General features: G+C 38.7%; 2 protein-coding genes across 4 annotated transcripts in view; one reads left to right on the top strand and one right to left on the bottom strand.

The window, feature by feature from the left end:
- UBAC2 (UBA domain containing 2) overlaps window positions 1-26,274 on the top strand; it is a 104,320-nt gene that overhangs the window by 31,371 nt on the left and 46,675 nt on the right. The gene's annotated exons all lie outside the window — the stretch shown is intronic.
- On the bottom strand, window positions 13,684-24,424 carry LOC141919570 (G-protein coupled receptor 183-like). 3 transcript variants are annotated; one of them, XM_074815394.1, is made up of 3 exons: window positions 24,352-24,399; window positions 17,833-17,910; window positions 13,684-16,558 (listed from the first exon to the last, which is right to left on the bottom strand). In XM_074815394.1, the coding sequence occupies exons 2-3, from the start codon at window positions 17,841-17,843 to the stop codon at window positions 15,454-15,456; spliced, it is 1,116 nt and encodes a 371-aa protein (XP_074671495.1). In that variant the 5' UTR covers window positions 17,844-17,910; window positions 24,352-24,399; the 3' UTR covers window positions 13,684-15,453. The 3 variants fall into 3 exon arrangements, with proteins under 3 accessions (XP_074671495.1, XP_074671496.1, XP_074671493.1); XM_074815395.1 differs by lacking the exon at window positions 24,352-24,399 and adding an exon at window positions 20,704-20,722; XM_074815392.1 differs by lacking the exon at window positions 17,833-17,910 and having other exon boundaries at window positions 24,352-24,424.

Here is a 26,274-nt window from a genome sequence, read left to right as displayed (position 1 = left end):
CACTTTGCTTCAGACACCTTGGTCTGTAGTTGTGAAAAAGGGTTATATGGTGGTCTTAATGGGGAAGTATTTTTTGCAAAGAAATCACTTCTCTGCTACAGCTTTTCTATTTTGTTTCTGTTTTGTCATGAACAAGCTAAACAATTTCCTGCCAGCAATTTGGGCCTTAGAATACTTACAGAGCTCTCTTTGGAAAAAGAGAAGATGAGCTACAGCCATGAATCAAAAGGAGGTGCAGATGGCATCTTGACAAAAAGACCCCAAAACTGTGGGAAGCGCTTTAATTTTCAAGTATTTTGAAGTAAGCCAAACTGTGAATAAGATGAACATTAAAACCTCTCTTTACTAGTCTTTAGCCTTTGAAGACATAATGTCCATTACAAGGTACTAACTATAATGTGGTAAGTTATGGGAAGAGACTTAAATCTTTTAAAAATCTTTTTTTCTACCAAGAATTCAAAAGTAGTTTAAGAAATGGCTCAGCCAAAAAATAATGAATAATATTTACTGTAGAAGAGGACTAAGGGGTAGCCAATTGCTGTTCTACAGAACTGGGCTCAAAATCTTGTACATATGACGAGTCACAGTTGGGTAGTTAGTTCTGACTTATTGTCTCTGCCATGAAAATAGGTCATAATAAATGAGAGAAAAATAGCTTATGTGCTTTGCAACATAGGTCATCATAAATTGCCATCATTTGGCTCTGCTCTGCCCAAGCTTTACGCTAAATACAGACCCTGATAAAAGATCATCGTTTAGTGCTTAAGTCAGTGGGGAGTTGGGAGTGAAGATCCTCTTCAGCCCATCACATAATGAGGTGTGCCCTTGGGTTGTAGAGGTAGACTGGGTGAAGTGCTCTGTATGTGGGATCAGGAGGGTGGAGAGAGGTGAAATTTCTGTTCTCGAACGTGAGAACTTACAGTGTGGTGGGGGATCAGATGTCAGAAGCTGGTAGGAAAGGCTGAAGCTCTCATTCGCCTGTGGTGCCCACCTCTCACTCTCCAGCACAAACAGTTGTCACGTAGTCAAACTTGTCCGTGCAAATGGTTCTGGGAGGCTGATGCTACCCTGTGCTTCTCTCTGCACTTCCTTTACACCAGAAACATGAGACAGGTGAAGTTATGGGAGCCATAAGTTCAGGCAGGACTTGCACATTTTGAAAAGAAAATAATTCTCAGGTGAAGTAAGAACGGCAACAAAACTAATCATGTTCAAAAACAAATGAAATCATAATTCTTTGAATTCAGGCATGTAGCATACCAGGGTCCTGGATCACTACTGATCAAATTTATTTTCTCTAAGACAAGAAGTTTGCAGAATGAAAATGTATGTATTAGATACAGAGTTAAAAGCCAATCCCCATTACAAGTCGGACCATTCCCAGTATCAGGTTCCACTTTTGAGGTTATATGTGTCTCAGGGGCCTCTTGAAGTAAGCATCTATCTTAAATGAAGCTGCCCACTCTTCTTGGTTCAGTAGCGTGGCTCATGAATGGCAGTTTACCAGAGTAAGTGTCCAGATCCTTAACAACTGCTAGACAGCTCTCTACTCTTTAGATTCATAAAGATTGTAAAAGGCTCAGCTGACCCTCATAGAAACATGAGTTTGCTTGCTTCCCGGCTATACCTGTCCAGGCTTGGAGGGCAGTTTACTCAGGCTGGGATGTATACCCCCACGTCCCTCTGAACTCATGTAGCTTCAGGGAGTCACTTGGCAGGATGCCCATACATGATGCTTTGCTTGTGTTTGCCTTGCACATAGGCATAGTTTCAGAGAGCGTACAGTGATGGTAAGGCACACGCCCACAGGATTATAGTCTTTTGTCTTCAACTCTTATCTGGTATGTAATCAGATTTCTATTACCTAAACCAGGAACCTTCTCTGATACCTTTAGAGGGACAGACACCTTGTGTCTTGAGTTTCTCTGTCTGTGTACCAGACATGCAGCAACTTTGGACTAGGTGAGCTAGGTGATCCTTTTGTCCATCAAGGTTCAAGTTATCCAAACAGTGATAGCTGACAGTACCATGGTGTATTACACAGACACGAAGGGTGACACATCACCCTCTTGCTTTGGTTAGGGATGTCGATCGTTTGGTGGAACTTACTTTACGTATTGGCAAATTACTGAGTGGGATTTTGAGTGCTTAAGTCAGGTGTGTTGTGAGCAGGAAATCTGAGATGATTTCTCACAGCTATTTTTAAAAATGTTTTCCTCGGTTGTGGAGCCAGCCACACGTGAGGCCACCTTTTCCAGAGGTTGGTCAGGATGCAGATGAGTGAGTTGTTATGGCACCACTCCGAGAGGCAGCTTTCGTTCAAGACTATGTCAGCTAACAATGCAGTCACCCCACATCTGCTTCTTCACTTTTTGCTGTTGCTTTCCAGCCTGGGGATAACTTTTGGGATTGGTAAAGCATGTCCACTAAGCCCTGGTAAGAAACAGTCAAATCAAGAAGAAGCACTTATTCTCTTGCGGTTCTTAAATGAACTGCTTTTCCCTGTGGTGTGAGACAAAATACCTTTCTGTGTTTTAAAAATTTTGTTCTTTTTTTTTTACGTTTTTACTTATGTGTCTTGTACACTTAAGAAAATAAAATCGGTTCCTTAAAGGTATACTCAGCAGTAACCTCTGCTTTTCTGTGGAGAGCTTTTCTGTCACTTGTCACCATGAGTTTTGTCAAGGGCTTGATGAGAGAGGTGATTTTGTTGGTTTGTTTTGCCTTTACTTAATGATCCTTTTACATAATGAGATGTTAATTTGGTGCTGTCTTTTCTCACACTACTCTTTGAGCCTGTGATGAAGATAGTGGTTTTGTAGCTGTGTGCTCTGCCAGAAATGTGAAAGAAGGTTCAAGCCCGTGTGGCTGAAGCAGTGTAACATCCTGTGCTTTCTCTTTTCTTTTTAAGATTCTCCTCAGAATTCATTCTGGATTCCTGTATCACTTGTCAGAAAAATCAGCCTGCTGGTGTTTTATCTAAACCCTCATATTTCTAGAACTGAGGCATCTCTGTACCTCCTGGACATCAAACATGCTTTCTTTTTTTTATATTTATAAAGGTTGTTCAGGAGTGTTTCATGCTTCTTCAGTGCAGTAACCGTCTCTGTACAGACTGCCATAGTGAACAGCAGACTGTGAGAGAACAAGGGAGCGAGGGGTAAACACCAGGCATGAGCCCCAATGTCCACAGTGGAATCATTAAGAAATGTTTCCATTACAGAAATAAAAATTGAAGTTTTATTTACACCTCAGTGAAAGTGGTGCTTTGGCTACAGGCCTGAGACAGCATTTGCAGTAGCCGTTGTGCAGTCTGATCTCTCTTACTCTGAGCACTACATTCCTTCCTCAAGTAACTCTTTTGGGCTGCTGTTAAGAGAGGTGGGTCTTTGCAGTAATCCCAGTGAATGTTCATACAAATATTCATTCAAAGGAAAGGAAGGACTACTTGCTTATAACTGGAGACTGGGATGTGTTGTCTATATTCATACCTCCATCTTCTTGTCTAATTCTGAACCTCTGCTTTGTGTTGGAAGTGTGAGATGGGCAAAAGGAAAAGTCAGGGGGTGCTTCACTCCTTCCACACTGTGTTCAACCAACAAGGGGAGTAGACAGTCAGAAGTCCACCTTACTAGTACTTTTAAGCTAAAAGTCTTTGCCTTTAAGTGCTTAAGATATGGACTTCCAGACTATGAATGATTTATCCCATCCCAAAAAAATCTTTGGTCAAACTCAAAGTAATTTCTGCTTAATATAGTAGTGATTGTGAAAAAAGATTGAAGAGTAAGGGGACAGGATCAGAAGATGAGACCTAGTGTATTTAAACTTTTGAGGGAACTGTGAAGATCTTTATACATGGGACTGAAGAGACAAAATAATGGTAGACAAAAAATACTCTTAACAAATGCAAAGTGACACTCTATCAGTGTAACGAAGCTTGAGGCACCCGTACTCTGAAATGAGGGCTCTGACTTGTGTTCAACTGATGGCAAGAGCTGTGCTGGTTCAAAACATAAACATGGCTTCCCCAGCTGCGTTCTCCACTCATTTACCAGAGCCTCACAAAGGAAGCAGCAAGAACAAGCACATGTTTCACCTGCTGAAGGTGCAGTTTTATGACAGGGCTGAGCCAGTTGAAGTGTAGGCTGCTGCTTCCAGAGCAAGTGCTTGGCCCCAGCCTGTACTTTCCCACTTGCAGTGCCAGTCATCTGACTTCCTACAGGCAGTGGCTATAGGGAGATAAAATAATGTTTAAAACTAAAACACCTATGTATATATATTTTTGCAGGGATCATTTGCCACTGCCTTAAGTTTCTAAACCTGCTCACTTCTGGGTGGATGACTGCCAGCACCAGAGCAAGGAAAGCACTGGGAGCGTGTACCTGGAAGGCAGAACAGCAACTTTCTCCTTCCGTTACTCTGTACCACAAGATTTGCAGTTGATTGCTTCAGCCCAGGTTCGGGTGCTTGAGGTTAAGGCATGTATGGTTGTAGAGTCGGTAAGCTCTGACAGAGGAGAGGGACAGATGGAGCAGAAGACCATAACCTCTGAACTGGGGGTTGTCCACAGAGCCCTGATTTTAGTAACTGTAAGAAGAAGAGACTGAAAAGTTATCAGCCAAAAGCTCTGCCCTACACAAAACTGTGCCATCTGAGATATCAGATTATAATAACAGATGGATAATCATCTGTTTCTTAACTGGTGTCAGGATTTGCTGAGGATTTTGAGGACATTTTTGAAACAGGGAAATGCTCCATTTTCACAATGATAGGATACTTATCTCTGCATTGCAGTTAGGATGTGAAGTCTCTTTATTATCGCACCTCTCAGATAGGCGCACATGCGTGCACACAATACAGAGGTGGGTAACATTATTTAAGAGGAAGAAAGCAGTGGGAGGTAATTTGACAAAAAGTGTTACCAGTGGTTGAATGTATCTGGAAGCAAGGTGGTACACCTTTGGAAGGGCTTCCCTGGGATGAGCTGCCCCTTTCAAATTCAGAGTGCTAAGTGGCATTTGTATTTGCAATCTGTCACCACTTTCACACTTAGCATTTTTAATTGGCTCTATTAAGTGGAAAGTACCAAGCATGTCATTATTAGAGATCTGTGAACTAAGTGCAATTATTCAGATTGGAAAAGTGTTTTTACTGAAGGGGAGAGAAGCTGGTCTGCCCTGCAGCAGGATTAATCTCTGTAGTCAGTATTCTGTAAGCAGCTTATGGAGGTAAACATTACATGTGTCTTTGCCAGCTTGGCTAAATATTGCCATCTGTCTTAACCCTTTTTTAAGATAAATGAGCTGTAATTGGATTTCTATACTGGATAATTTTAAACAAGGGCTATTAGAAGAAGCAGTAATTGTTATCATGAAACTGCACAATAGGCATATTATTATGAGGCGTTGCATCTCTCTGAGTGATTTAGTATTTGTCTATCAGAATTAGGGTAGCAGATTAGAGAGAGATGTCTTTTGATGTGGCAATTCCCATTATTATGTGTGAGGAAACAGAAATAGTAATGAAGTTTGGGTTGAGTTGGTTGGGGGGCGGGGGGATAGGGTGATGCTACTGAGATTACTTTGTCCCAAGATTGTGAACTCTTAAAAATTACATTGAAAGAAGAGGAAAGGTAAATTGATTACCATCTTTTATATTTATACAAAACTTCTAGAAATAAAAACACTCACTGTTTTTGTCTGCAATAATATACTGTTGCAAAATATTAAAAAGTTAAAACTGAAGCCAAATGGGGAGAGCAAATTGTGATGTTGCCCACAGTATTTCATTTGCTTGGTGTTGTTACCAAGGCCATCAAGTGATTTTTGGGAAGCACAACTAAGAGTACTCAAATAGTAAAATCTAATTTTTCAAATTAAGGGATTTTTTTATTTCACCAGTTTGTTTTGAACAAATAAAACACAAGTTTACTTAGCTTCTGAGGTATTTGTGGTTTTGTTGACACTGGTATTTAAGCTTTTATGTACAAAGCACAGAAATCACTACAAACGTTTAGCCATTTTTTCCACGTTCATGTAGCGTTAATTGGTTGTATCATTTTTGAGTGTTTGTTGCCATCCTAAACACCCTAAAAAGTGGGATTTTTTTCAAATTCATATTTTAATTCCTTGTTTTCTTACAACCACTGCTTGATTATGGTTTTTCTCAGAGGGGGCACTGCTTGATTCTCTCTCACAGATTTTAGGGTAGCTCACTGTTACGTTCTCCATGACTAGAAATTTGCTTGCATTTTTTTTCTTTAGTATTTTCTGCAAAGCCTTATCATCAGTTGGTCCGCTTTCATTCTGCTCATAACACAAACTCATTAATTTAAGTTTTTTAACTTAGTCACTTTGGTCTTTTTGATTTGAAAGAATACTTTTTGGAGAAAAATAATTACGATTCATCCTTTATCCTACTGGTGTTGACGCTTGGAAAAGTGATAAATAAAATACTAAGTGTTTTGTACCAAGGAGAGGACAGTTCTTTCTGGATCCCAATAAGAAAGGCAAAGACCCTTGCAAGGCAGATAACTATTTATTAATAGCCCAGGAAATCTTATGTCTTCTGATGCTGGGAGCCCCAAGATGTTAGAGCATTGGCTGGACCTCTGGTCAGGGGCAGCACACGGTGCAGATCCCATCCATGGTGAGGTTCATCAGCTCTGAGATCACTAGTGTTCCTCCAGGGTCTTGCTCGCAGTACAGGTTCATCAGTCACTGGCAGAATCAAGCCAGGAGTGAGGACTTAGCTTTTAAGACTGTCTGGGACAATATATGCTCTTATTCCTATCTCATTAATAAGCTGCAGTCCCAGAACTGTTGCATATAATAATTCACATGAATGAGACAATACTCTGTACTTATACTTAAATGTGCCTTGACTACGCGTTGAGTAATTATGTATTGGCTGTGCATACATTGATTAATTATACTATTGATTAGATACACCTTGATTAAGTAGCAGTCATATAGTATTCATGATATGTGGAACACTAACTCTTCACAGAATAGATATCCACCACTGGCTGCTATAGTAGATAAACCAATCATTGATAAGGTTACTTCTGCAATTGCAAACCTTTTGGTTCAAAGTACTGCTGTTTTTCTGATTTCTTATGGAAGTATTGCTGTTCTAAGCAGAGGTCACTTAAGTAAAATTTCTTTTATAGTTCTGAGGTGCTCTGCAGTTCTTGGTGGGTCTTGCTGGTATGCCCTGACATTCTTCCCCTCCCACTTGGCCACTGCTGTCCTCATTCCGTGTGTGGAAGTGTCCTGTTGTGAGCAGTTGAGTTATATTGTCAGATGAAGTGTAAATCATAGCACTTATCTGCTTAGACCTTTTTCTGAGATGCTGACAAAGTTGGATAAACCTGTGAAAAGAGATTAGCAAAAACATCTTCCACCAACATGTCTGTGGCCTGTGAGGCACACTTGTTTCCTGTTTTTTGTTTGTGACTAGAAAGTGACACCTTGTGAAAGAGCATTAGAATCAGATTTCTGAGAAGTCATTTCAGAATTCAAGCTCCATCTTTATGCCTTGCTAATCGTAGCTATTTTGACAGAGGATGAAAATTAAATTGCTCAATCTTAGAAGAACTGATTAAAACATCAGAGATAAATACTACTTTTTTTTTTTTTTCTTTTTTTAAGATGTGAAAACCTTATCTAGGCCATATGACAATGAGACTTCATCTGTAGTTAAAATGCATTATGGTACTGAATTTTTATTGGTAGCTGTTCCAAAAAATATTTTTTATGGACATTTTTAAACTACAATTCTGATCATTAATCATTTAATTTCAGCAGGAATTTGTGAGTTGCAGCACAAGAAGCATTGCAAAGCAATATATGATGGCAGTGGTGCTTGACTGCTTGAATAGAGATGCTGAACTGTACAGTAAGTGCCTCCACAGCACCAGCAGCCACACTATTAGGAAGACAGGGCCGTAGCCAGGGGAATTAATTTTTCCAAGTTCAACTTCTGCATGCAGTGGAGGAAATGCAAAGAGACCTTTTATGAAGGCAGTAATAGTAGTTCAGACAACAGGAGGCATTTCCCTGACCCTAGGTTCTCTGTCTACAGTGGTCCTCAGCTAGTTGCTCTCAGCCATGAGCTTGGCCTCTGTAGGCATGCTGGCTGTGGACAGCTCTCCCTGTGCTCCTGGGTACGGAGGGACTCCTCATGGCCAAGGGCACGGGATGTGGGTGCTAGCTGAATGGCTGGAACGGTGCAGGAGGAAAGAGATGCCCTGGCTGCACCAGAGCTGTAAGCTGCTCGTTTTGCAGTCATCCCTGCTGTTTGTGGTCACGAGTTCTGCTTGCCACTGGTGGTATCCAGCATGCTAGTTTTAGAGCTTCTGCTCTAGCTTGTGGGTTAAGAGGAGTTAAAGAGGAAAGATCCTTCTTTAATGAAATTAATACAATGTAATCTGTTATGTCAGTAATTTCAGATGGCTTGATTTGTTTTTCTTTTTTTTTTTTTCTTCACAGAACTGAGATACTTTCTTCTGGGTCACATTTTTAATAGTGACATATAATGTGTTACCTTCTTGCAGGCCTCTTTCTAGATGTCCTGTGTGATCATTTATGTTGGTTTTTGTCTAGAACAAAATCACTAGGAGAGATCATAAGATGTTGTTAAGTGTTGGGGATATGAATGTGAAGCTTTGCCCTCTATCCCTCTTTTAGCATAAATAGCATTATTATGTATCCTAGTAGCTAGCCCTGACACATTTAAAATACTTGATTTGCCCCCGTGTGAGTAAATGAAGGAGTAAGGTTCTGATGGGCATTTGGGCTGTTTTGAATAGCTGGCACTGTGAATACATTGTATTTGTTTTTTTAAAGGACAAAAACCAGAGAAGTGTCCCACAGTTGCCTTTATAGTCTGATAACTTGTCAGGAGTCTTCAGTTGTCCCTTTTTGTCAAAAATGCCTCACACATGCAGCTGGCAAGGGTGCTTCATCTCTTCCTGTCCAACTGGGGACAGTGATCTGTCATTGTTACTTCTAGACAGAATTGCTATAACTTTCCGTACTTAGAAGTTGTGATATTAAGGCCTCATCAAGTTCTTAGCCCCTTAGTATCAGTAGCTGCTGATAAAACACTATCTGGCTGTTTTGTAGGCTAGTAAGTTGAGAATAATCAGTTTTCAGCATCTCTATATTTAAAGTAGGCTGCCTCGGAGTGCCTTCTGTTAACTAACCACAACTTCCCTCGAAAGTTACATGCCACAGGAAGGATGAAACTGCTAAGTCTAGCTTGTTAAAGGGAGGAACATAGCTCTCCTTGTGCATGGTATAAGACAATGTATACTTTTCTAGAGGATAGAATAACCACAAATGTTGCTGCCTTCAGAACAGGTGCAAAACTTGCTTTTTTAGTTTAGCCCTTTGCACAACATCTGTCACAGCTGAGGAAAAGAAAAGAGGAAGAGGAGAAACTCAAATTTTTGCACTGAGGAAAAATGAATGCGGCTTTTTGGAAGGAAATCTAGGCCATGTCTTGACCTTTCTTTACTTTAGGAGGGTGCTAATGACAGCATTCTGATAAGGGCTTAAATAGAGGACAACACTAGAAGATTTTAAAGTTATATCATTTACTAGTTTTACTGCAAGGCCATTGAGCTTCATGTTGTTTTCTTGTCTAGCTTAAAGTTTTGACCAAATTTGTTAGTCATAGAAGGATGCAGGTTGAAAGCAGCCTCTGGAGATCGTGTTGTCCAACCCTGGTAGTGCCAATCTAACCAGGGCTGTGTCCAGTCAAGTTCTGAGTATCTCTAGGGATAGAGATTTCACAGGCTTTCTGTGCAACCTTTTCCAATGTCTGACTAAGCTCATGGTGAATAAATGCTTCCTAATGTTTAATTGTTCCTTGCTGCAACTTGTGCCTGTTACTGGATGTTGCCATCTTTTCTGTACCCCTCCCCGTTAGGCAGTTGAAGACAGTGATAACATCTCCTCTCAGTCTTCTTTCTCCAGGCTGAACAATCTCAGCTTTCTCAACCTCTCCTCCTGTATCATGTTCTGCAAGCCCCTTCACCATTTTTGGTGGCCCTCTGCTGGACTTGTTCCAGTATGTCAGTATCTTGTACTGGGAAGCCCGAATCTGGCTACAGGTCTCCAGGTATGATCTCACAATTACTGAATGGAGAGGAAAGATTGCTTCCCTTGACATTCTTTTGAATACAGTCTCGTACACATTTGGCTTTGAGGTCACACTACTGACTCCTCTTTAACTTGTCCACCAGGAGCCCAGACCTTTTTTGGCAACGTGCTTTCTAATGAGGTGGTGCCCAGCCTGCACTGTTGGGTGGAGTTATTCCATCTTGGATGCAGGGCTTTGCATTTGTCTTGCTGAGCTTCATGAGGTGTCTGTGAGCCAATTTTTCCAGCTTGGTGAGGTCCTGTTCTTCTTTATTTAATGTGTCTGAGCAAGGTTATCCAAATTTGGCAGTCATGGGGCAAGATCCTAGTTTTGAGACTTACATGTATGTTACTGTGGTAGGAAAAGTAGATCAGGATGCTATTGATCTCCCTGTGTGTAAAGGTACCCTGTTCTCCTCTGCCACCCAGCTCAAACACAGTTGGATTTCCGTTCTTTCTTTGCACTTGCCTTCTTTCCTTCCTCTATAATTTGGATGAAGTGGTGAACAGCTTTGATCTGGCTGTTCATAGGAGAAGAGACTAGATAACTTGAAAGAAGGGGATTTGATGCAAATCTGTAAAATCACAAGTAATGTGGACAGGGTGAGTAGGGAGTCTCTGTTTTCACTCATTTCTAGTACAAGAAGCAGGGGACTTCACATGAAACTAACAGGTGTCACAAGCGAAAGAAGATGGCTCCAGACACCATGGGTAGTTAGTCTGTGGAATTTCTTGCTGCAAGATGATGCAAGCACAGACATTTTATTCAAGTTCAAAAAGGTACTAGACAGACTGATGGAAGAAAATTGATTGAGGACTGTCATGTGCAAAGATGAGACATCTGCCTCAGTAAGTCTGAAGTTAGACATTGCAGGAAGCCAAGAGAGTATTGTGAGGGGAAAAAAAATTGAGGAAATATGTCTGAGCATTTACTACACAAACAGCAATTCCCCCATTTTTCTTCAGAAAAGGGTTGCAGCTTGGCTGAGTTCATTTTGTACCATAGCTTTAGTCTGCAGGCTGCAGCTTAGCCAAGACTGTATTAGGAAATATTTCACTCAGTTGAATTTGATGTTTTTCTAGTGATTCTTGGTGTCCATTGATCTTGTCTGTATTGAGCCAGCACAGTGGGATATTGCTAAGATACAAACCTTAGTTTGTCTTGAGTTCTTCCCCTGCTCTGTACCACAGACATGGAGATAGAAGAGACAGAGTACGTCGCTGCTTTTCAGTTCCTACAAAACTGGTCGTGTAAGGCAAAGCTTCTCCTCTTCAGCTGCACCCTATTTATTTTTCTTCTGTGGCAGGTTGTCTCATCATTTTCGTGGAGTCTATTCATTCCTTGCTTACCTGAAAGCGTTTGAGTTTCAGACAATGTTAGTCCTTAATGCGACATCTGTTTAAAAAAACCCAAAACACAAAAATCTCCATTTTTTTCTTTATACTAATGAGCTTGATGGTTTAAGAGGAGTCATTAACCACCTTCAGGAATCGTGTTGTTTGTGGTAGCATTTTTACCACTTTGGACAGTTGCTGTTACTGTCTTTTGCTAGGAGATGACCATCTTGCTGACAGGTTCCTCATCTGCATAGTTTTTATGGCCACAGCCAAAAGAGTCAGGCAGCAAAGCCTTGTCCTCTTCTGCTGAGCCTGTAAGCCACAGGAGATTGCATTCTTTATCGTCATGCTTTCAGTTAGGCTTCAGTATCTTCAAGCCCAAGGTGGCTGAGGGAACCCATCTGAGCACTTGCAGCAGTAGTCCTTAGTTTTGCATTTTCAGCAAAAGAAAAAGTAAAGACACTAAATGCTCTTTTGCTGAAAATGCATGTGTTTGGGGATTTTTCACATGGTGCACCTTCACTTGGTCATGTGTTCAACAAGAGGTGTCTATACAACTTTATTTTCTGGACTTGGACAGACACAGCCAAAATGTACCATTTGGCCCCCATCATAATTTTTATTTCTATGTACTCTGTCACATTCCCTACCAGGTAAGATTTGAGAGACATGTCAGCAGTGGATACAAAGTCTAGTTGGAGACCTCTTAGCAACTGCCCTAGCCCTACACTCCGTAGTGTAAAGTTAAAAGATATTCTGTCATTTTGTCATGAACATGGGTTTTAAGATCCTGACTGGACTTCACCCTTCAAACAGAGACCCAGTTTCTCTGAAGAACTTTGGTCAGATCTTCATAATGAGCAAGCCATTTGAACCTGCTGCTACTTGTCAGCTGCATTGTTTATATGTAGAAAGGGTGAGTGAACTCCAGATCTGTGTGACTGTTTCACAGACTTTCCTTCACACAGAAGGGCATTTCCTACAATGAATCAAAAGCTTTTGCTGAAGCAAAGCTCATACTGCTTCAGCTACATGTTACATGATATGGCATGTTCATGTCTTTTAAGACAGACACATCCTTACATACTCGACATCGGAGAGGAAAAAAGATACCAGATATGGCTTCACCCCCTTTATTCATGTCTGTGCAGCATGCAGGAGCAGAGGGACCTAATGTGTGCCACTACAGGTAACTGCTATCATAAAAATACTCCAATGAACAGTACTGAGGGAGGAGTAACGGCAGGATAAATGGATAAGAGCATCTTGAAGAAATCCAGTTGTTTGAGAACAGCTGTAAGTTTTCGGTATTACTGCTCTTCCTTGCTCCCATGCAGCAGCTTGTTACCATCTCTCTGGTGATGGCTACCAGCCCCACAGCACAGCTGGCAGAAGAAATAGGACAGATGCTCTCTAAATGACTTCAATGCAGTGTGCCAGGCCAACTGAAACCACCACCACTACTTTTGGCAGTTTCAGATAAGCACACAGAAAAGAGGCTCCTCACTGATACAAGTGTGCATGAGCTGTGAGTGCGTGCTGGCAAGTAGTGAGGGGAAGCAGTGGCAACAGCTGCCACAGCTAAAAACTGTCACTGTCTGTCTGTGCCTTTAGGACTCACGTCAGGAAGCCGAGCTTATCTTAGCTTTTACAAATTTTTGTTTTATTGCGTTCTTCAGCATTTGAGAAATATTAAAATGAGAAAAAAAATAGCTTTTCTCAAACCTGTATCTAACTGGACCAACACTCTGAGGCTTATTAGAGCAAAAGCAGTATTTTCATATGAAGTTAGTTGTTTGAGAATGTTGATGTGATTTAAAAGCAAAGTCTAAATTTGAAAATAACAGAATTGCTAACACGAGAAAACAGGGATAGAGAAAGATTTTTCAGTACAGATCTTCGTTTTCTTTCCACTTAGAAGAGAACAGATATCTGCCTTATGCGGTGCTGTAATATATATTTGAGTTATATTTTACAGACAAATATAAAAAAGACTTCTTTAAGGTTTTATAATCACAGTTAGATGAAATGCATATGAAAATAAAAAAACAGGCATTAGAATAAAATGAGCTTGTATTGGTGTGATGTTAATAATACATATATCTTATTTCTACAGCTTCTAGGTATTCATGAGTGGTCTGTGTGTGGTTTTATCAGGTTATCATTTGCTTATTCCAATAGGGACAAATTCTTAAATAATATTTTAAAATACTTTATTAAAAAAGCTGACAAGAATAGAACTGCTATAGCATACAGAATTATGTAGAACTTCTGTTAAAAATTATTTTTCTTACTCTGTTTTCCTGTAGTTCCATAGTGTCTTTTGTAATTAGAAACTCAAGTTTGACAATCTTAAGTGGTATGAAATATAGGGTCTTTTGGATTTTATTTCCCATAACAAAGTAATCGTTAATTTAATGTTTCCGTACTGCTATTCAGATGTGACCCTTCCATGTTTGCAGGTAGGCAGAGGTCAACACGTGAGGAAGGAAGGAATTGCAAAGATGACAAATGTAACTGTGTTTGCTTGACTTCCAGTACAATGTCAATACCAGAGAGAGACAGCTGCAATAAATAACATTTATTCTGACATCTGGCATAACTTTTACCAGTAATTATCAGGCAGTCTTTAATTTGCCTCTTCCATCACAACATCATGGTGCAATTACCAAGTTGTGTTGGCAGGTGAAGGCATATTAATAAGACAGAAGACAAAAGACAAGACGGGAGGGCCAGGAATGCAGTAGGGAAGGAAACTGACACATGACGGAAGGGCACGACAGCAGGAACCCAGGGCTTGCATCCTGGATACTCAACTGGTATTGAGCCGATTCCAGCAGGATGTGTTTAAGTCATTTGGTCTCCTTGCTGGCCCAATTTCAGTGGGCCCAAACCCAGATATGCTGTATCAAGGCGTGATGGGAAAGCTTGTTCTTTGCTAGCCAATCCTGCTGTCCTCATTTATTGATCTCTCAGGTAAACAGTGCTTAAAAAGGGGTGGCCATCTCACACCATCAGAATGAACCCATTGATTTACTTGTTGGTGGCTATAACTGAATATTCCTGTTTCTAAAACGTTTGTCATGTGTCCATGTCTGACTTCAGAAGTTCTGAATAACCCTGTATCACTGCTCTTTTAACTGAAATGGTGCAGTTTTCATATTACAGTCTCTTGCTTCAACTTATTTTTCGTGTTTATAAATAATTTATTTACAACTAGAGTAGAGACTCTTTACAATACACACTGGAAAGGAAGGTTCTCCTTTAGGAAAAGGAGCAAAGAGATAATACACCTTGCAAAGATGAGTGATTTAACATATGGGAGATATTTGGTGTTGGGAAGAACCAAACAGTTCATTAACTTTTCATCTGTTACATTTGACAATGTTATCTGTGTGAATTGTCCAATAAGACATTCGTGCTCCAGATACTGTAAAATGCAGTTTCACCTCCAAAGGGCTATAAACTAAGCACTTGTGATAGTCAAACATGCACAGAAACTGTCCATTTTATCTCAAAGTTTGATTTCTTTTGCTTGTGTGGCTTGGCTAACAAAACCATTGCAGTAGTTGGAGCTCAGCTAGAGGTCTTACAATTTTCAGATATTCTGGTTGTAGTCAGTCTGAATTGTAAGCTATTTGTGTTTCTCAGACACCCAAACCATGAGTTGAGTCTTTGCTTGAGTTAATAACATCCAGGCATACGTATGTGCACTATGGAATTTGAACATTCACAATGGTGCATATTTCCTGGAAAAATGAGATCAGTCAAAATGATACAGCTAGGAAATTATAATGCTGAGTTTTCCTGCTGTCCTGTGACAATTCTTTTTCAGTCCAACATCACTCCTTGATTTCCCGACATCCAGAAAAACAGAACCTTGCTTAAACTACTGCACAGGGAGCACTGAGCTCTTACTGTGGACCCTGAATTTTTAAGCTTGCTCCACTGTGGTGTACTACAGACTTTATTTTTCAGGTAGTTTTCCATTCGAAGATTTTGCAAGTACCATCATTTGTGTTTCTCCCACATCACGTGAGCTTTCTTCATGATGTGACCTGACAGCACTTGAAATGGATACACTCACTTGTCGTCTCAGTATTTTCATTACAGTTCTCTTGTATCCTTTGCATGCAAAGAAATAGATGAAAGGATCTAGGCAGCAGTTAAAATTCATCAGAAACACAGTATAATGGAGTGACTTCTGGAAAATTTTCTTTTCCATGCATGAGGGTTCATTCTGAAGCTTCTTAATCATATGTTGTATGATTGCAACGTGATACGGGGTAAAGCAGATGATGAACACTATAATTACAAATATGATTGTGTTGATGGCTTTTTTGTTTATCCCTGATTTTTCAGTCAGTGGATTTTCCTTGGCTGTTTGAAAAAGTTTGCAACTAATTTGAGAGTAACAAAATAGTATAATCCCCAGGGGAATAAGGTACCCTACTAAACAGGCAGCAAGAAGTATAAGCGGTAGATGTGCTATTTTCTCAAAGTTTGGGTATTCCATACACGTAGTCCTTTCTTGTTCTTCCTGTGACATGGGTTGTATAAGTAATGGGAAAGTTTGACTAAATACAAGAAACCAGATAAAGACACAAATGCCCTTAGCATATTTAATCCTTCTGATCTTGTATCGGAACGGATGGACAACAGCGAAAAACCTGTCAATGCTCAAACATGTCATGAAGTTTACACCTGCGTAGGTGTTGATATAGAACAAGAGAGCGGTTATTCGACACAATGCTTCTCCAAATGGCCAGTGAAATCCCAGGGCGTAGTAGGCTATCCTTGTAGGCAAGGCAATACAGAACAGGAGATCAGAGAAGACGAGATTTGTTGAATAAAGGGTAGTGGAGTTGATCTTCTTTCTGTTTTTAAAAATGACGGTGAGGGCAATGGTGTTTCCAAGCACCCCAAGAATTAAGATGGAGCTGTAGAAGACAGACAGTAGTATCCGTGCTGTATCTTTATGCTCATATAAGTCGCAGGTGGAACTGTTTGTCTGAGAAGCTGTGAAAGTGTCCATTTCTGCAACCACTGTTGTTGCAGGAAGCTCAGTGGACCTAACATGGGAAAAAAACACAAAAGGGAACATTATGTAATGAATGTAGATAAACTGCTTCTGCATAACAACGGCCAACCTCTGTTGCAAAAAGCAAGATTGTAAAAAACTGAAATGAAACTTCATTATGGTGAATTATTTTTCAAGCATCCTTTCAAAAACAAACAAAAAGATGGCTCTTTTTGGCTTTTCTCTTTTGATCCCAATTCCTTTTCTCCTGAATAAAGTCAGGTAGGCGAAATAATAAACCAGGGATGTAATGTACTTGGAAAGTGAAGTTTATAGATGGTCAGAAGGTGGGAGACTATTTAGAGCAATCTGAGGGGAAAAAGGAGTTTGAAGAAACCACATGATAAAGGATCATATGAAGTCCCCAAGGGTCAGACAAGCAGACAAAATCTTTTAAATGTGTTTCAGTTAACTTTTAGGGAGTTTTTGTTCCTAACAATTTGCGTTGTAATGGTTTAAGTTGTTTAGAGAAACTAAATTTTTTCAGCGTTCTTACTATATTGGCATTATAATAATTCAGCTTGTTTAATATTAGTTTTAAGAATTCGCTTTTGGAATCTAATTCAAATATTACATACATCAATTCTTAAGACTACCACTTTAGTCACTCTTCAGTGGTGCTGCAAAAGAGAGACAACCCAGCTGAAATATTTTACATGTTGTCAATTTAGTAGATTTTAGAAATTGTTTAACCTGCACAGTCAGAAGTAGCATGGAAGAGCTGCAGAGTGTCAGTGATTTGGGGGACTTAAAAATATAAAAAATGATCCAGCAGAATTTCAGAAAAGGAAAGGACCCCATCCTGTTGATACTGCTTCCAGTGCAAAGTATTTCTTAGGTGTGTTACTGACAGTTGCATCATGTAAACATAAATGTCAGAAAGGGTGGGGCATCTGATATTCCTCCTCTTAGAGACACCATTTACGGATTACAACATCAGTGAAAACAAGATTGCTTCTGCTTTAATGCAGAATACAATCTGGAGATAAAAGTTTTAAGTCTGTCTAGTGCCTTTAATTAAAATGTCTAGGTTATTTCTGAGCATCTGCCTTTCAACACACAATATTCACAAATGACTGTAGCTTAATGTACCTTAAAAAAATCTTTCTGGAAAATATGTCTCAGTTTTAAGGGTTTTAAGATACACATTTTAGAAAGTATTCATTATCCTTTTATTAACTTGTGAAAGTATTAAAAGGTTGGTATCTTCTTTCATGTTTTGAGGAGATAATCCTACTTATTTCAGGTTGTTCACAATTAACGTACCTGCAACACATAAGCCAGTCTGATCAGACTTCTGGCTAGGTTAGCAGGGGTGCATAAGCTTCTCTGTAATCAGTAAACCTGCAGATAGTGGATGATATGTATTAAAATACATAAATGAGTATGTATTACATAGGTTTAAGGAAGAAATTTAGCACCCAGATAGTGTATTAAGACCGTATTTGCTGTGTTGAACAGGCAGTAGGAAGGACAGGTGAGTGATTTCTGACATGTACAGTGTTCTGATTCTTAGCTACCCATGAAGTATGTACCATGTGTCAGGAGGTGGGAGTACTGCATTCAGGGTTCAAAGTCAAATCTGAAATGGGAGTTTTGTGGTTTGAATAAGGGAATTAAACTGGCAAATAGCAACTCCAGCTGTAGTGCAGATTTAAGAATGTCTGTAATTTTATGTTAGTTAATTCCACATCATTCCACATCAGTATCTTGCTGTTAATGTGTTTGATAATTGATTAATACAGTAGTTACTGCCCTGAGGATGGCCCTGGTATACTTTCCTTCTGTTTTGTATTTTCCCCTATAGAAGTGCATATGATGGCTCTTGTTTTACATAAGTGTATCAGACTGCTTTTTGCAGAAGATGGTATGGGTTTGTGTAGGCACCTGGAGAAGAGTCAGGTATTTTGTTTTGTCTCCCTTATTTAAATGCTTCAGATCACTCGTTCACACTCCCAGCATGGCATCTACTATTCATGTCTTCCTTGAAATTTAGGTAAAATAACTTCTTAAACATATGTAAGGAAGAATAATCTAATATTTATGATAAACAGTTCTATTGCAGTAACTAGTTACAACATATTAATTGCATAATTTTATTTTCACTGTAAAGTTGTAATAGTTTTGGTTCATAAATAATGTGCATAATTGTCACATCCATTCGTTTGTCTTTCTATAGATGTTTGTAAAATGTAGAATATCTATCATAGAAACACATTTAACTGGGCTAGGAAAAATTCTGTAATTTCAGTGAATTATTTTTTTTTTACATTAGGAGTTGAATTTCATAAAATGCATGTTACCTAATTTTGTGCTATGAAGTTGGATCTTTAATGTAATAAATAAATCTAGAATTTGTTGCTCAAAATAGAATGTTCAGCCTCACATAAAACCATGGCTATATTGAGAAGGAGTCCTAGCTGACAGAGAGTTTGTGTCTCTCCATGGTGCTAGCATGGATACATGGGGAATGGTTCTATGGCAGGACAAACTGGACACAAACAGATGAGAAGAAAGCTGGAGCACCACAGCTCATGGGCCTTCTAGGGCAGTGTGCACATCAGCTAAGCTGTGCTCCTTGACAGAGGATGTCAGTGGGCTCTTGGCCTGCTGTGGGAGTCAGTCCTGGATGGGGAAAGTGTTCTTTTTGATCCTCTGTTATCCTCAAAATATTTTGACTGTTAATGTAGGGAGCACATTTTATAATTCTGTAGATAAGTATTAGTATTCTCTTTGTATGTATGGGCATTTTTGAGCAGTCACCATGGTGTCTAGGTGCTATATTACCTGAATATATTCTATTTGTTTAAAAAAAAAATGAGATACTGTATCTGATTTGGGGCCCAAACAAATGATAAAGTTGCTACCATCTGACAACTTAATGTGCATCACCTGAGCTATGATAACTTGTTTGTATGTCTGAGCTCTTATTGTTGTTGGATGAACTCCATTCACCTCAGCAGGTATTTCACCTTTTCTTGTCAATCTTGAACTGGGCTGCATTTAAAAAAAAAAAAAAAAATACTTTCTTCCTAAAAGGTGTCTAGGCTATTAAGTAAGACAAGATTTTTTTGATTTTTTTTTTTTTTTAAATCTTATTCCTTGTATCAGGTTGCTGTTTATTTCTTGGCAGCAATCCTTAGTGATCAGCTTATTATACATACAGAACATATGACAGCCTCCACAGAATGTATCTGAAAAAACAACAGCAGGCCCATTTTGTGCACTTTTTGTGTGTTTTGCGTTCTTGGAGCAAAAATGGAGAATATTACCTCCTTACAGCTGCAAACCTCAGACTAGCTGGACTTGATTCTTACTGATTTTAATGAGCTGTGTGCTTGAATACCTTATGAGAACATGGGCAATTACTGTCCCGAATCCAGATGCACCATTGAAGCTACCCTCTAGAATCACCACCAAAATGTTTGCTCTTCTAGGTTGTTGAATTAAATACCCCTCCCTGGTGGCTTTCTGAGTTTATTAATGATACTATTTTGAAGTATATACTTGAGAAAAAGAAAACATTAATTTACCTTACTAATTTTATAATTTTAGAAAACATTGCAACAATTTTTTGGCATAGAGGTACATGTGAAATTTTAAGGCATAAGGTGTTTAAAATTCCTGTCTTTACACTGGTATTTTAAAGAAGGTTGTTCAGCTTTTTACATTTTCTGAGTCTGTAGACACACAATACTTAGTGACACAGACCACTTACTCATTTAATGTGACCACCTCTGTAATTCAGGTTATGTTATTATTTTAGTTATTTGTGTATAGATTCCATTAACCTTTCAAAGCATATTTTCTAAAATGCTGTTTGGTCTTGATTTGGAGAACTGAAGAGAAAGCGAATTAGCCATTTGTACTGTAGCTTTTGGTCAGTCAACCTCCCTGTTAAAAAATGTGTGTGTCTCTTATTTAAATTTCTCTAAAATTAATCTGCAGTTGTGGTTTTTGTTGAGCCTTTCCCCCTTACACAATCTCATGGTTTTGGCATTTCATGTTGAACTTCTCAAATGTCTCACCACAAGGCAAAATAGTCCTGTGATGTCTGTTCTAACCCCAGCTTAGTCCCACACAGGAGATGGGGTTCCAGATGCCTCTTGGTATCGGTGTACCTGGAAGCATACTCACCACTATGTCCCTGCTTTTTCTGCTCAGTTGATTAGGTATCCAAGATAGAGTTGTGTAGCGTTGCACTGGGAGCTTGTGAAGTTAGTTCACTGTGATCTCAGAGTCCTTCTCATATTCACTGTGTCCTAGGATATCCAGTCTAGGAGCATGGCCATTGCTTTCTGCTTCTACCTGGGAGGACCTTATGCCTGGGAGAGTTTAAAATTAATTTTAATATTATGCCCAGGCTTGCAACTAGTGCAGGTTGTTCTTTATTGTTCTCTCACTTGCCATTTTCAAGTCTTAGCATTGTATTTGATTTCTCACCACCAATGGAAAAAAAAAAAAAGTTTTAGTCAATTACTGTATGAGATTTGGTAACTAGCCAGCTTTTAGTCTATTCTGTGTGCTTTCTTGATGTTTGATAGCAATAGTATCCACTCGGGGGAAAAATCACAGTACCATGTCAAGCTGCTTACAAAATCTAGCATGTCTGAAATCTGTGCAGGTGCCTTTCTGAGCCTATTTTGTAATCTCATCAAAGAAGGAAAATAAATTTTTTTAGGAGATGGGTTTGCTGTGAAAATGTTTGACTGGCATTATTATTTGTTTTACATTTATACTGGATTACGCAAGAGCCCAGCTCGGAGTAGAGTCCGTACTGTAAAAGGTGTTTGGTGAACAGAATGGTGGCTCCAGTCTTGGAAGTACTACGTAATCCAAAGCCCTGATTCATAGAGATGTTCATGTATGATGAGCTTTATATGTAGTATTGTAATGTTACATACATTTAACTATTAACAAGCATAGATTTAAGCTATGAGCCAGCATTTGCATTCTTGCAACCCTAGATTACATGGGTTTGAATTACGTGCAAGCAGTGATACAAAGCGCTCTCTGTATGCTAAATGAGTTTTCTTCTTGTTCCCATCTCCTGCTTTTGCTGAAGGAGCACCATCTGTCTTTTCAGCAGAACAGGGAACACGTAGAAGGCTTTAACTGTGTATTGTAATCTAATGTATGATTTGTCTGTCTCTCTTCATAATATTCATTCTTTGGAGATGAATCCCCAGTCCATCTGTCTAGGAGCTAATTTAAGAGGGGTGCTAATTAAATTCTTAGAAAGGCACAGCAGATCATTAGAAAGATCTCTTCTGATTCTATACATAGTATGGTTTAGTCACTTTGAGATGGACAATATTTCCTTAACAAACAGTATTGGGGAATAATGCTATGTATGCATAAAGAGTATAAATGATTTAGAAGGAATTGTTGGGAAAGAGACTTCTCTTTCCCTGCAGTGTCTGACCTGAGCATTTACTGAGCTTACAGCCTTCTATAGCTGTGTAAGTCCTACAGAGTTTAAAACCAGTAGAAGATGGGAAATATACAGTGCTGTGGTTATGTTTGTTTAATTTTTTCCTTGATCTCTAAAATTAATTGTTTTCTGTTGACCAGTCATATTTACTGTTTGAATTTCTAATGTGCCATACAAGTGATCTTCATTGTAGTGTCTTCTCTGAGAAAAAGGCTTGATTCAACTAAGTTATGTATGTTAAAAAGTGCACGTGCTAAGCTGCATAGTAGAATGCTTTGTTAATATAGAAAAAACGTATACCTAGGGTACATATATCTAGGTGTATGTATTGGCATCTTGGGAATTACACATGTTTTAATAAAAGCTGAGGCAAGAGACACGAGTGTCCTAAAGCTTCCTGTTTCTAATACTTTTAACACTCATACACTTCTAGTGCATTATGTTAATTACCTTTTTTTCAAAAGCTGTTGAGTTTTGTGTCCTAAATGATAATGAGTAGGCCTAATGACCTGAAGACTGAAGGTCGCAACCCACAGCTAATTTTGGTGAGATAGATTCCAGGCTAGTGCTTTTATTCATCCTCAGTATAAACTCAAATTTGTTGGAGTACTAAAGCCAAATTTGTAAGCCACACATCAGAGAATCACATGTATGCAATTCATAAATGAAATTGTCTTAATGATGGCTATGAAGAATTATAATATTCTTTAAATGCTTAACAGAATTTGCAGATGCACACCCTGTGGGATCTTTATGGTCCTGCTTTTATCTATTTTTTTAATCTATAGATTTTGCAAAGTTGTATGACAGTTACATTTGGCGCTCAAAAATAACAGAAGCTACAGTAAGTGAAATGGAAATAAAGAAGTTGAAGTGCTGCTTAATTAGTTAAAGAAAAAGTGGAAGTCATTTGAAGTGTACATGTCTCGCCCTTATCTGCTGGATCTCTTTCCAAATGTGATCCATCCTGTGAAAAGTGTGAGAACTATCTAACATAAGTCATCTCTGCCAAAGATGCATGTTGATGTGAAGAGCCATGCTGATGCTGAGATGATTACCCTCACTTCAGTTTACTTGCCTAAGTATACTAAATGTAAAAAGGAGAGAGCCTAAAATATAGCAAATAAACAAAATAAAACCTGAGCCACTGACAATTACATTCCTGCAAGCAGAAGAAAAATAACAATTTGTATTTTAGTACTAGAACACATGCACACCTTTTATATGATTTTTTTTTTCTGAATGATATGGAACCTGTACAGGTGCAGTCTTTAATTTTAGGGATTTCAACTTCAGAACTCCAGTTTAAATTTATTATTCATTACATCTATACATACTCCTCAATCTTTTGAACAGAAGGGGATGATTTGAGCTCTTAAAGACTATTTGCCAGTTTTTTAAGTTTTCAGTTCCCTTGTCTTTTCAGGAGAAGCCACAAAAATATTACACAGACCTCTTTCATTCTGTGCTCAAACGCATGCACGCCGTCTCTTTTTTTAAGATAAATGGTAGCTGAGTTACTATCCGTTGAACAGTCTATCTTGTTTTACCAGTATGATAGGAAAAATGGATCCTTTTTAATTGGGAAGCTGTCTACAAATTGTATCACTTGTAATACTTCTTTAGCCTTGTGGCATGAAGATCAGTAATAAGGAGAAAGATGTTTGGTGATTGTGATTCAGAAAAAGAATTCTTTCTAAAAACTTTGAAAGAAATACGTGTCAGAAGGTAAAGAGGAATTAGCTCATAAAACTTTGAATTCTTAAAATATTCTGTTGCAATATTTAGATGTGAGAGGAGTGACTGAGGAGTTCTTGAGCTAATAATAAAGGCTGTTTTGTAGACAAGAAGTGTATGTGAACAAGCTGTGCATCCACAACCAGAGTATGGATTTGTTTTACGGTGCTGTCCTACTATTAAAGTATTCTGTGAGGTTCAGTGAATGACTTAAGAACTGCAGTGCTTCCCTTACTACTTGTACAGTTGTTATTTCTACATTAGTGTAATTTAAATTACTGCTGTTAAAAAATTGTCTAAGCTAATGCAGTATCCAATGTTTTCCTGTGGCTGTCGAAAGGCTGTATTGTAAGAAAGGACTTGAAATAACTTGTTGATGCTGTGGGTCAGCAGATCCTTTAAATAAAAATTAACCTGCAGCATATTCATATGTGAACATAAAATATCACATAATTTCTTCCACAAGCTTTGCCTCTCCCATCCAAAGATCATTTATCCTTCTAACACATGAAAATATTCAGTATAATGCAAAAAAGAAATAATCTTTCTGGAATTGTTTGCTGTTGTTCAGTGAAAAAAAATTTTTTTTGAAGTTAATTATTTTCTGTACTTACATATCTGTAGCTTCTTGGATCCTCTGAGCAGTTACGGGCATTAGCAGGATGGCTTGACTGTGAAAGTTTACCCTTGCACATTGTTTTCAAGAGTGATTACGTGAGTTGGTCTTGTGGGAGGGGTAGGTTTTTTCAAGTGCTTAAAAAAACCCTTGTTTGTATGCTGGTCTTGATTTGCTGCCTACTGTTTTATGGGATGTGAAAGCATCTATTTTTAATCCTTTTACAATTAGTCTGTTCAAAGAGAGTAATTAGAAACAACCCTCCCGCCTCTCCCCTGAAGTTATGCATTACTGACTTTTACAGAAGGGACTTTACCCAGAGGTTTACTTGACTACTAATTGTTGACCAACTAAAATCCCTGAGTGAAAAACTTTGTTTATATGCCATTTGCATTTATAAATAATTTGAATTTACTTTGTAGCAAAGAGCTGTATGATCAGTACATGCTTTAAAACTGCTGCTTCTTATCAGCTCTGACACAGCACAAGAAAACCTCAGAACTGAGGCATACTGAGATGCTGTGTAAAAACAGACGTCTCAACAGCCCATGTACATTCCCAGCACTGTTTTAGTATCTTAATGATGAGGCTTTACAGAAAGGCCCTTCAAGTTTGAGAGATTAATGAGGATGTGTGCTTTCATAAGCTGTTTATTGTGTTTTGAGCAAGGGTAATAATAATAATGATGATAATACACATGTTAAGGTAAATACATTAAAGATAAAAAGCTTTTAAAACACAAATCTGATTCCCCTAAAATGATGTTGTTAAGAATGGGTGGTTAGGGAACAGGGAAAGAATGGGATGTCAAATTGTGAGGTTACCTGTTGTTACCTGGAATAGCTTTGTTTCTGGGTAAAGAACATTGATATAAGAGTTAAATTGTGTGTTTGTTAAGAGGGTTTTGGAGATCGGAGATAGATGGAAAATTCTGTCATTTGCTGTTAAGAGGCTGTGGTTGAGAGTTACCTGGGATTTTCCCCAAAAACTCATACCGATCGTTCATGACTGCAAAGGACTATTTATCTTTCAAGTGACCTCATTTAATGGCCTAATTTTAAAGAACCAGCGAGTAGGCATGGTGATGCTATTTTTGGCAGGTCCAACCCATGCAGAGGGTGGAATGTCTCTTTGGAAACGTTAGGGCTGTGTTCACAGCACAAGCATTTGCTGACATTGCAGTGTTGGAGGTGTGCAAAGATGTGATCTTGACTAATGTGTCAGTCTCATCAGAAAGCCTAAAGTAAATGCCAATCCAATGACAAAGGTAAACTTTATTAAATGTACCTTGTCTTATGGGAAATGGTTTTGCTATAGCAGAATGAAGTAGAGCCTTATGAGCTAATTTTGTGCCTGCCTGGAGCTTTTAGTTGGCACTATATGCTGATTTTCCTGGTGCTGAACAAGCAGTGCAGACATGGCTTGATTCCCCTTATATGCCAGGCAGTTGAAGGGCTCAGTCTGGGGCTTTCAACTCCTCAGTTTCATGGGACATTTATCTTCTAACACCACATTCAGAAAGTCTTTGAGAGAACTTCCTGGTGTTATTCTGGATTTTTTGCTTTCTTGTTTTTTAATTATTTTTTAATTATTCAGCTTCATCACAGAGTAGAATCTCTTTAAATGAAGCAGTGAGAATTAAAAACTGTTTAAAGGGAAATTGCACAGGGAACTTGTTTCGTATGTGCACAAAGTAATACTGCAATGTGGTTGGTTCCCTGTCCAGCAACAAAATATGTAGTAGAAATGGGAAATTTTGAGATACACAGGCATGTAGTAGTCTTTTTGCTCAAGGGCTGACATTAGTACCACAGCTTCATATTAAAGGAAATGTTTATTTCAAAATAGTCTTACCATTATAAAATAATGTCAATATGTGTTTCCTGCTCTGATCTGATAAAATACTGCTTTCCTTTGATTA

This window comes from Strix aluco, chromosome 2, assembly GCF_031877795.1.
Source record: "Strix aluco isolate bStrAlu1 chromosome 2, bStrAlu1.hap1, whole genome shotgun sequence".
NCBI lineage: Eukaryota > Metazoa > Chordata > Aves > Strigiformes > Strigidae > Strix > Strix aluco.
The sequence above is the reverse complement of the archived record's forward strand: the minus strand, read 5'-3'. Positions and strand labels throughout refer to the sequence as shown.

Bases quoted from the DNA above. Each gene is read 5' to 3' on its own strand.
- LOC141919570 (XM_074815392.1), bottom strand. From the start codon at position 24,392: ATGCCCGTAACTGCTCAGAGGATCCAAGAAGCTACAGATAT. The intron at 16,559-24,351 runs GTAAGTACAGAA...TTCCCATGTTAG, and splicing joins ATCCAAGAAGCTACAGATAT to GTCCACTGAGCTTCCTGCAA.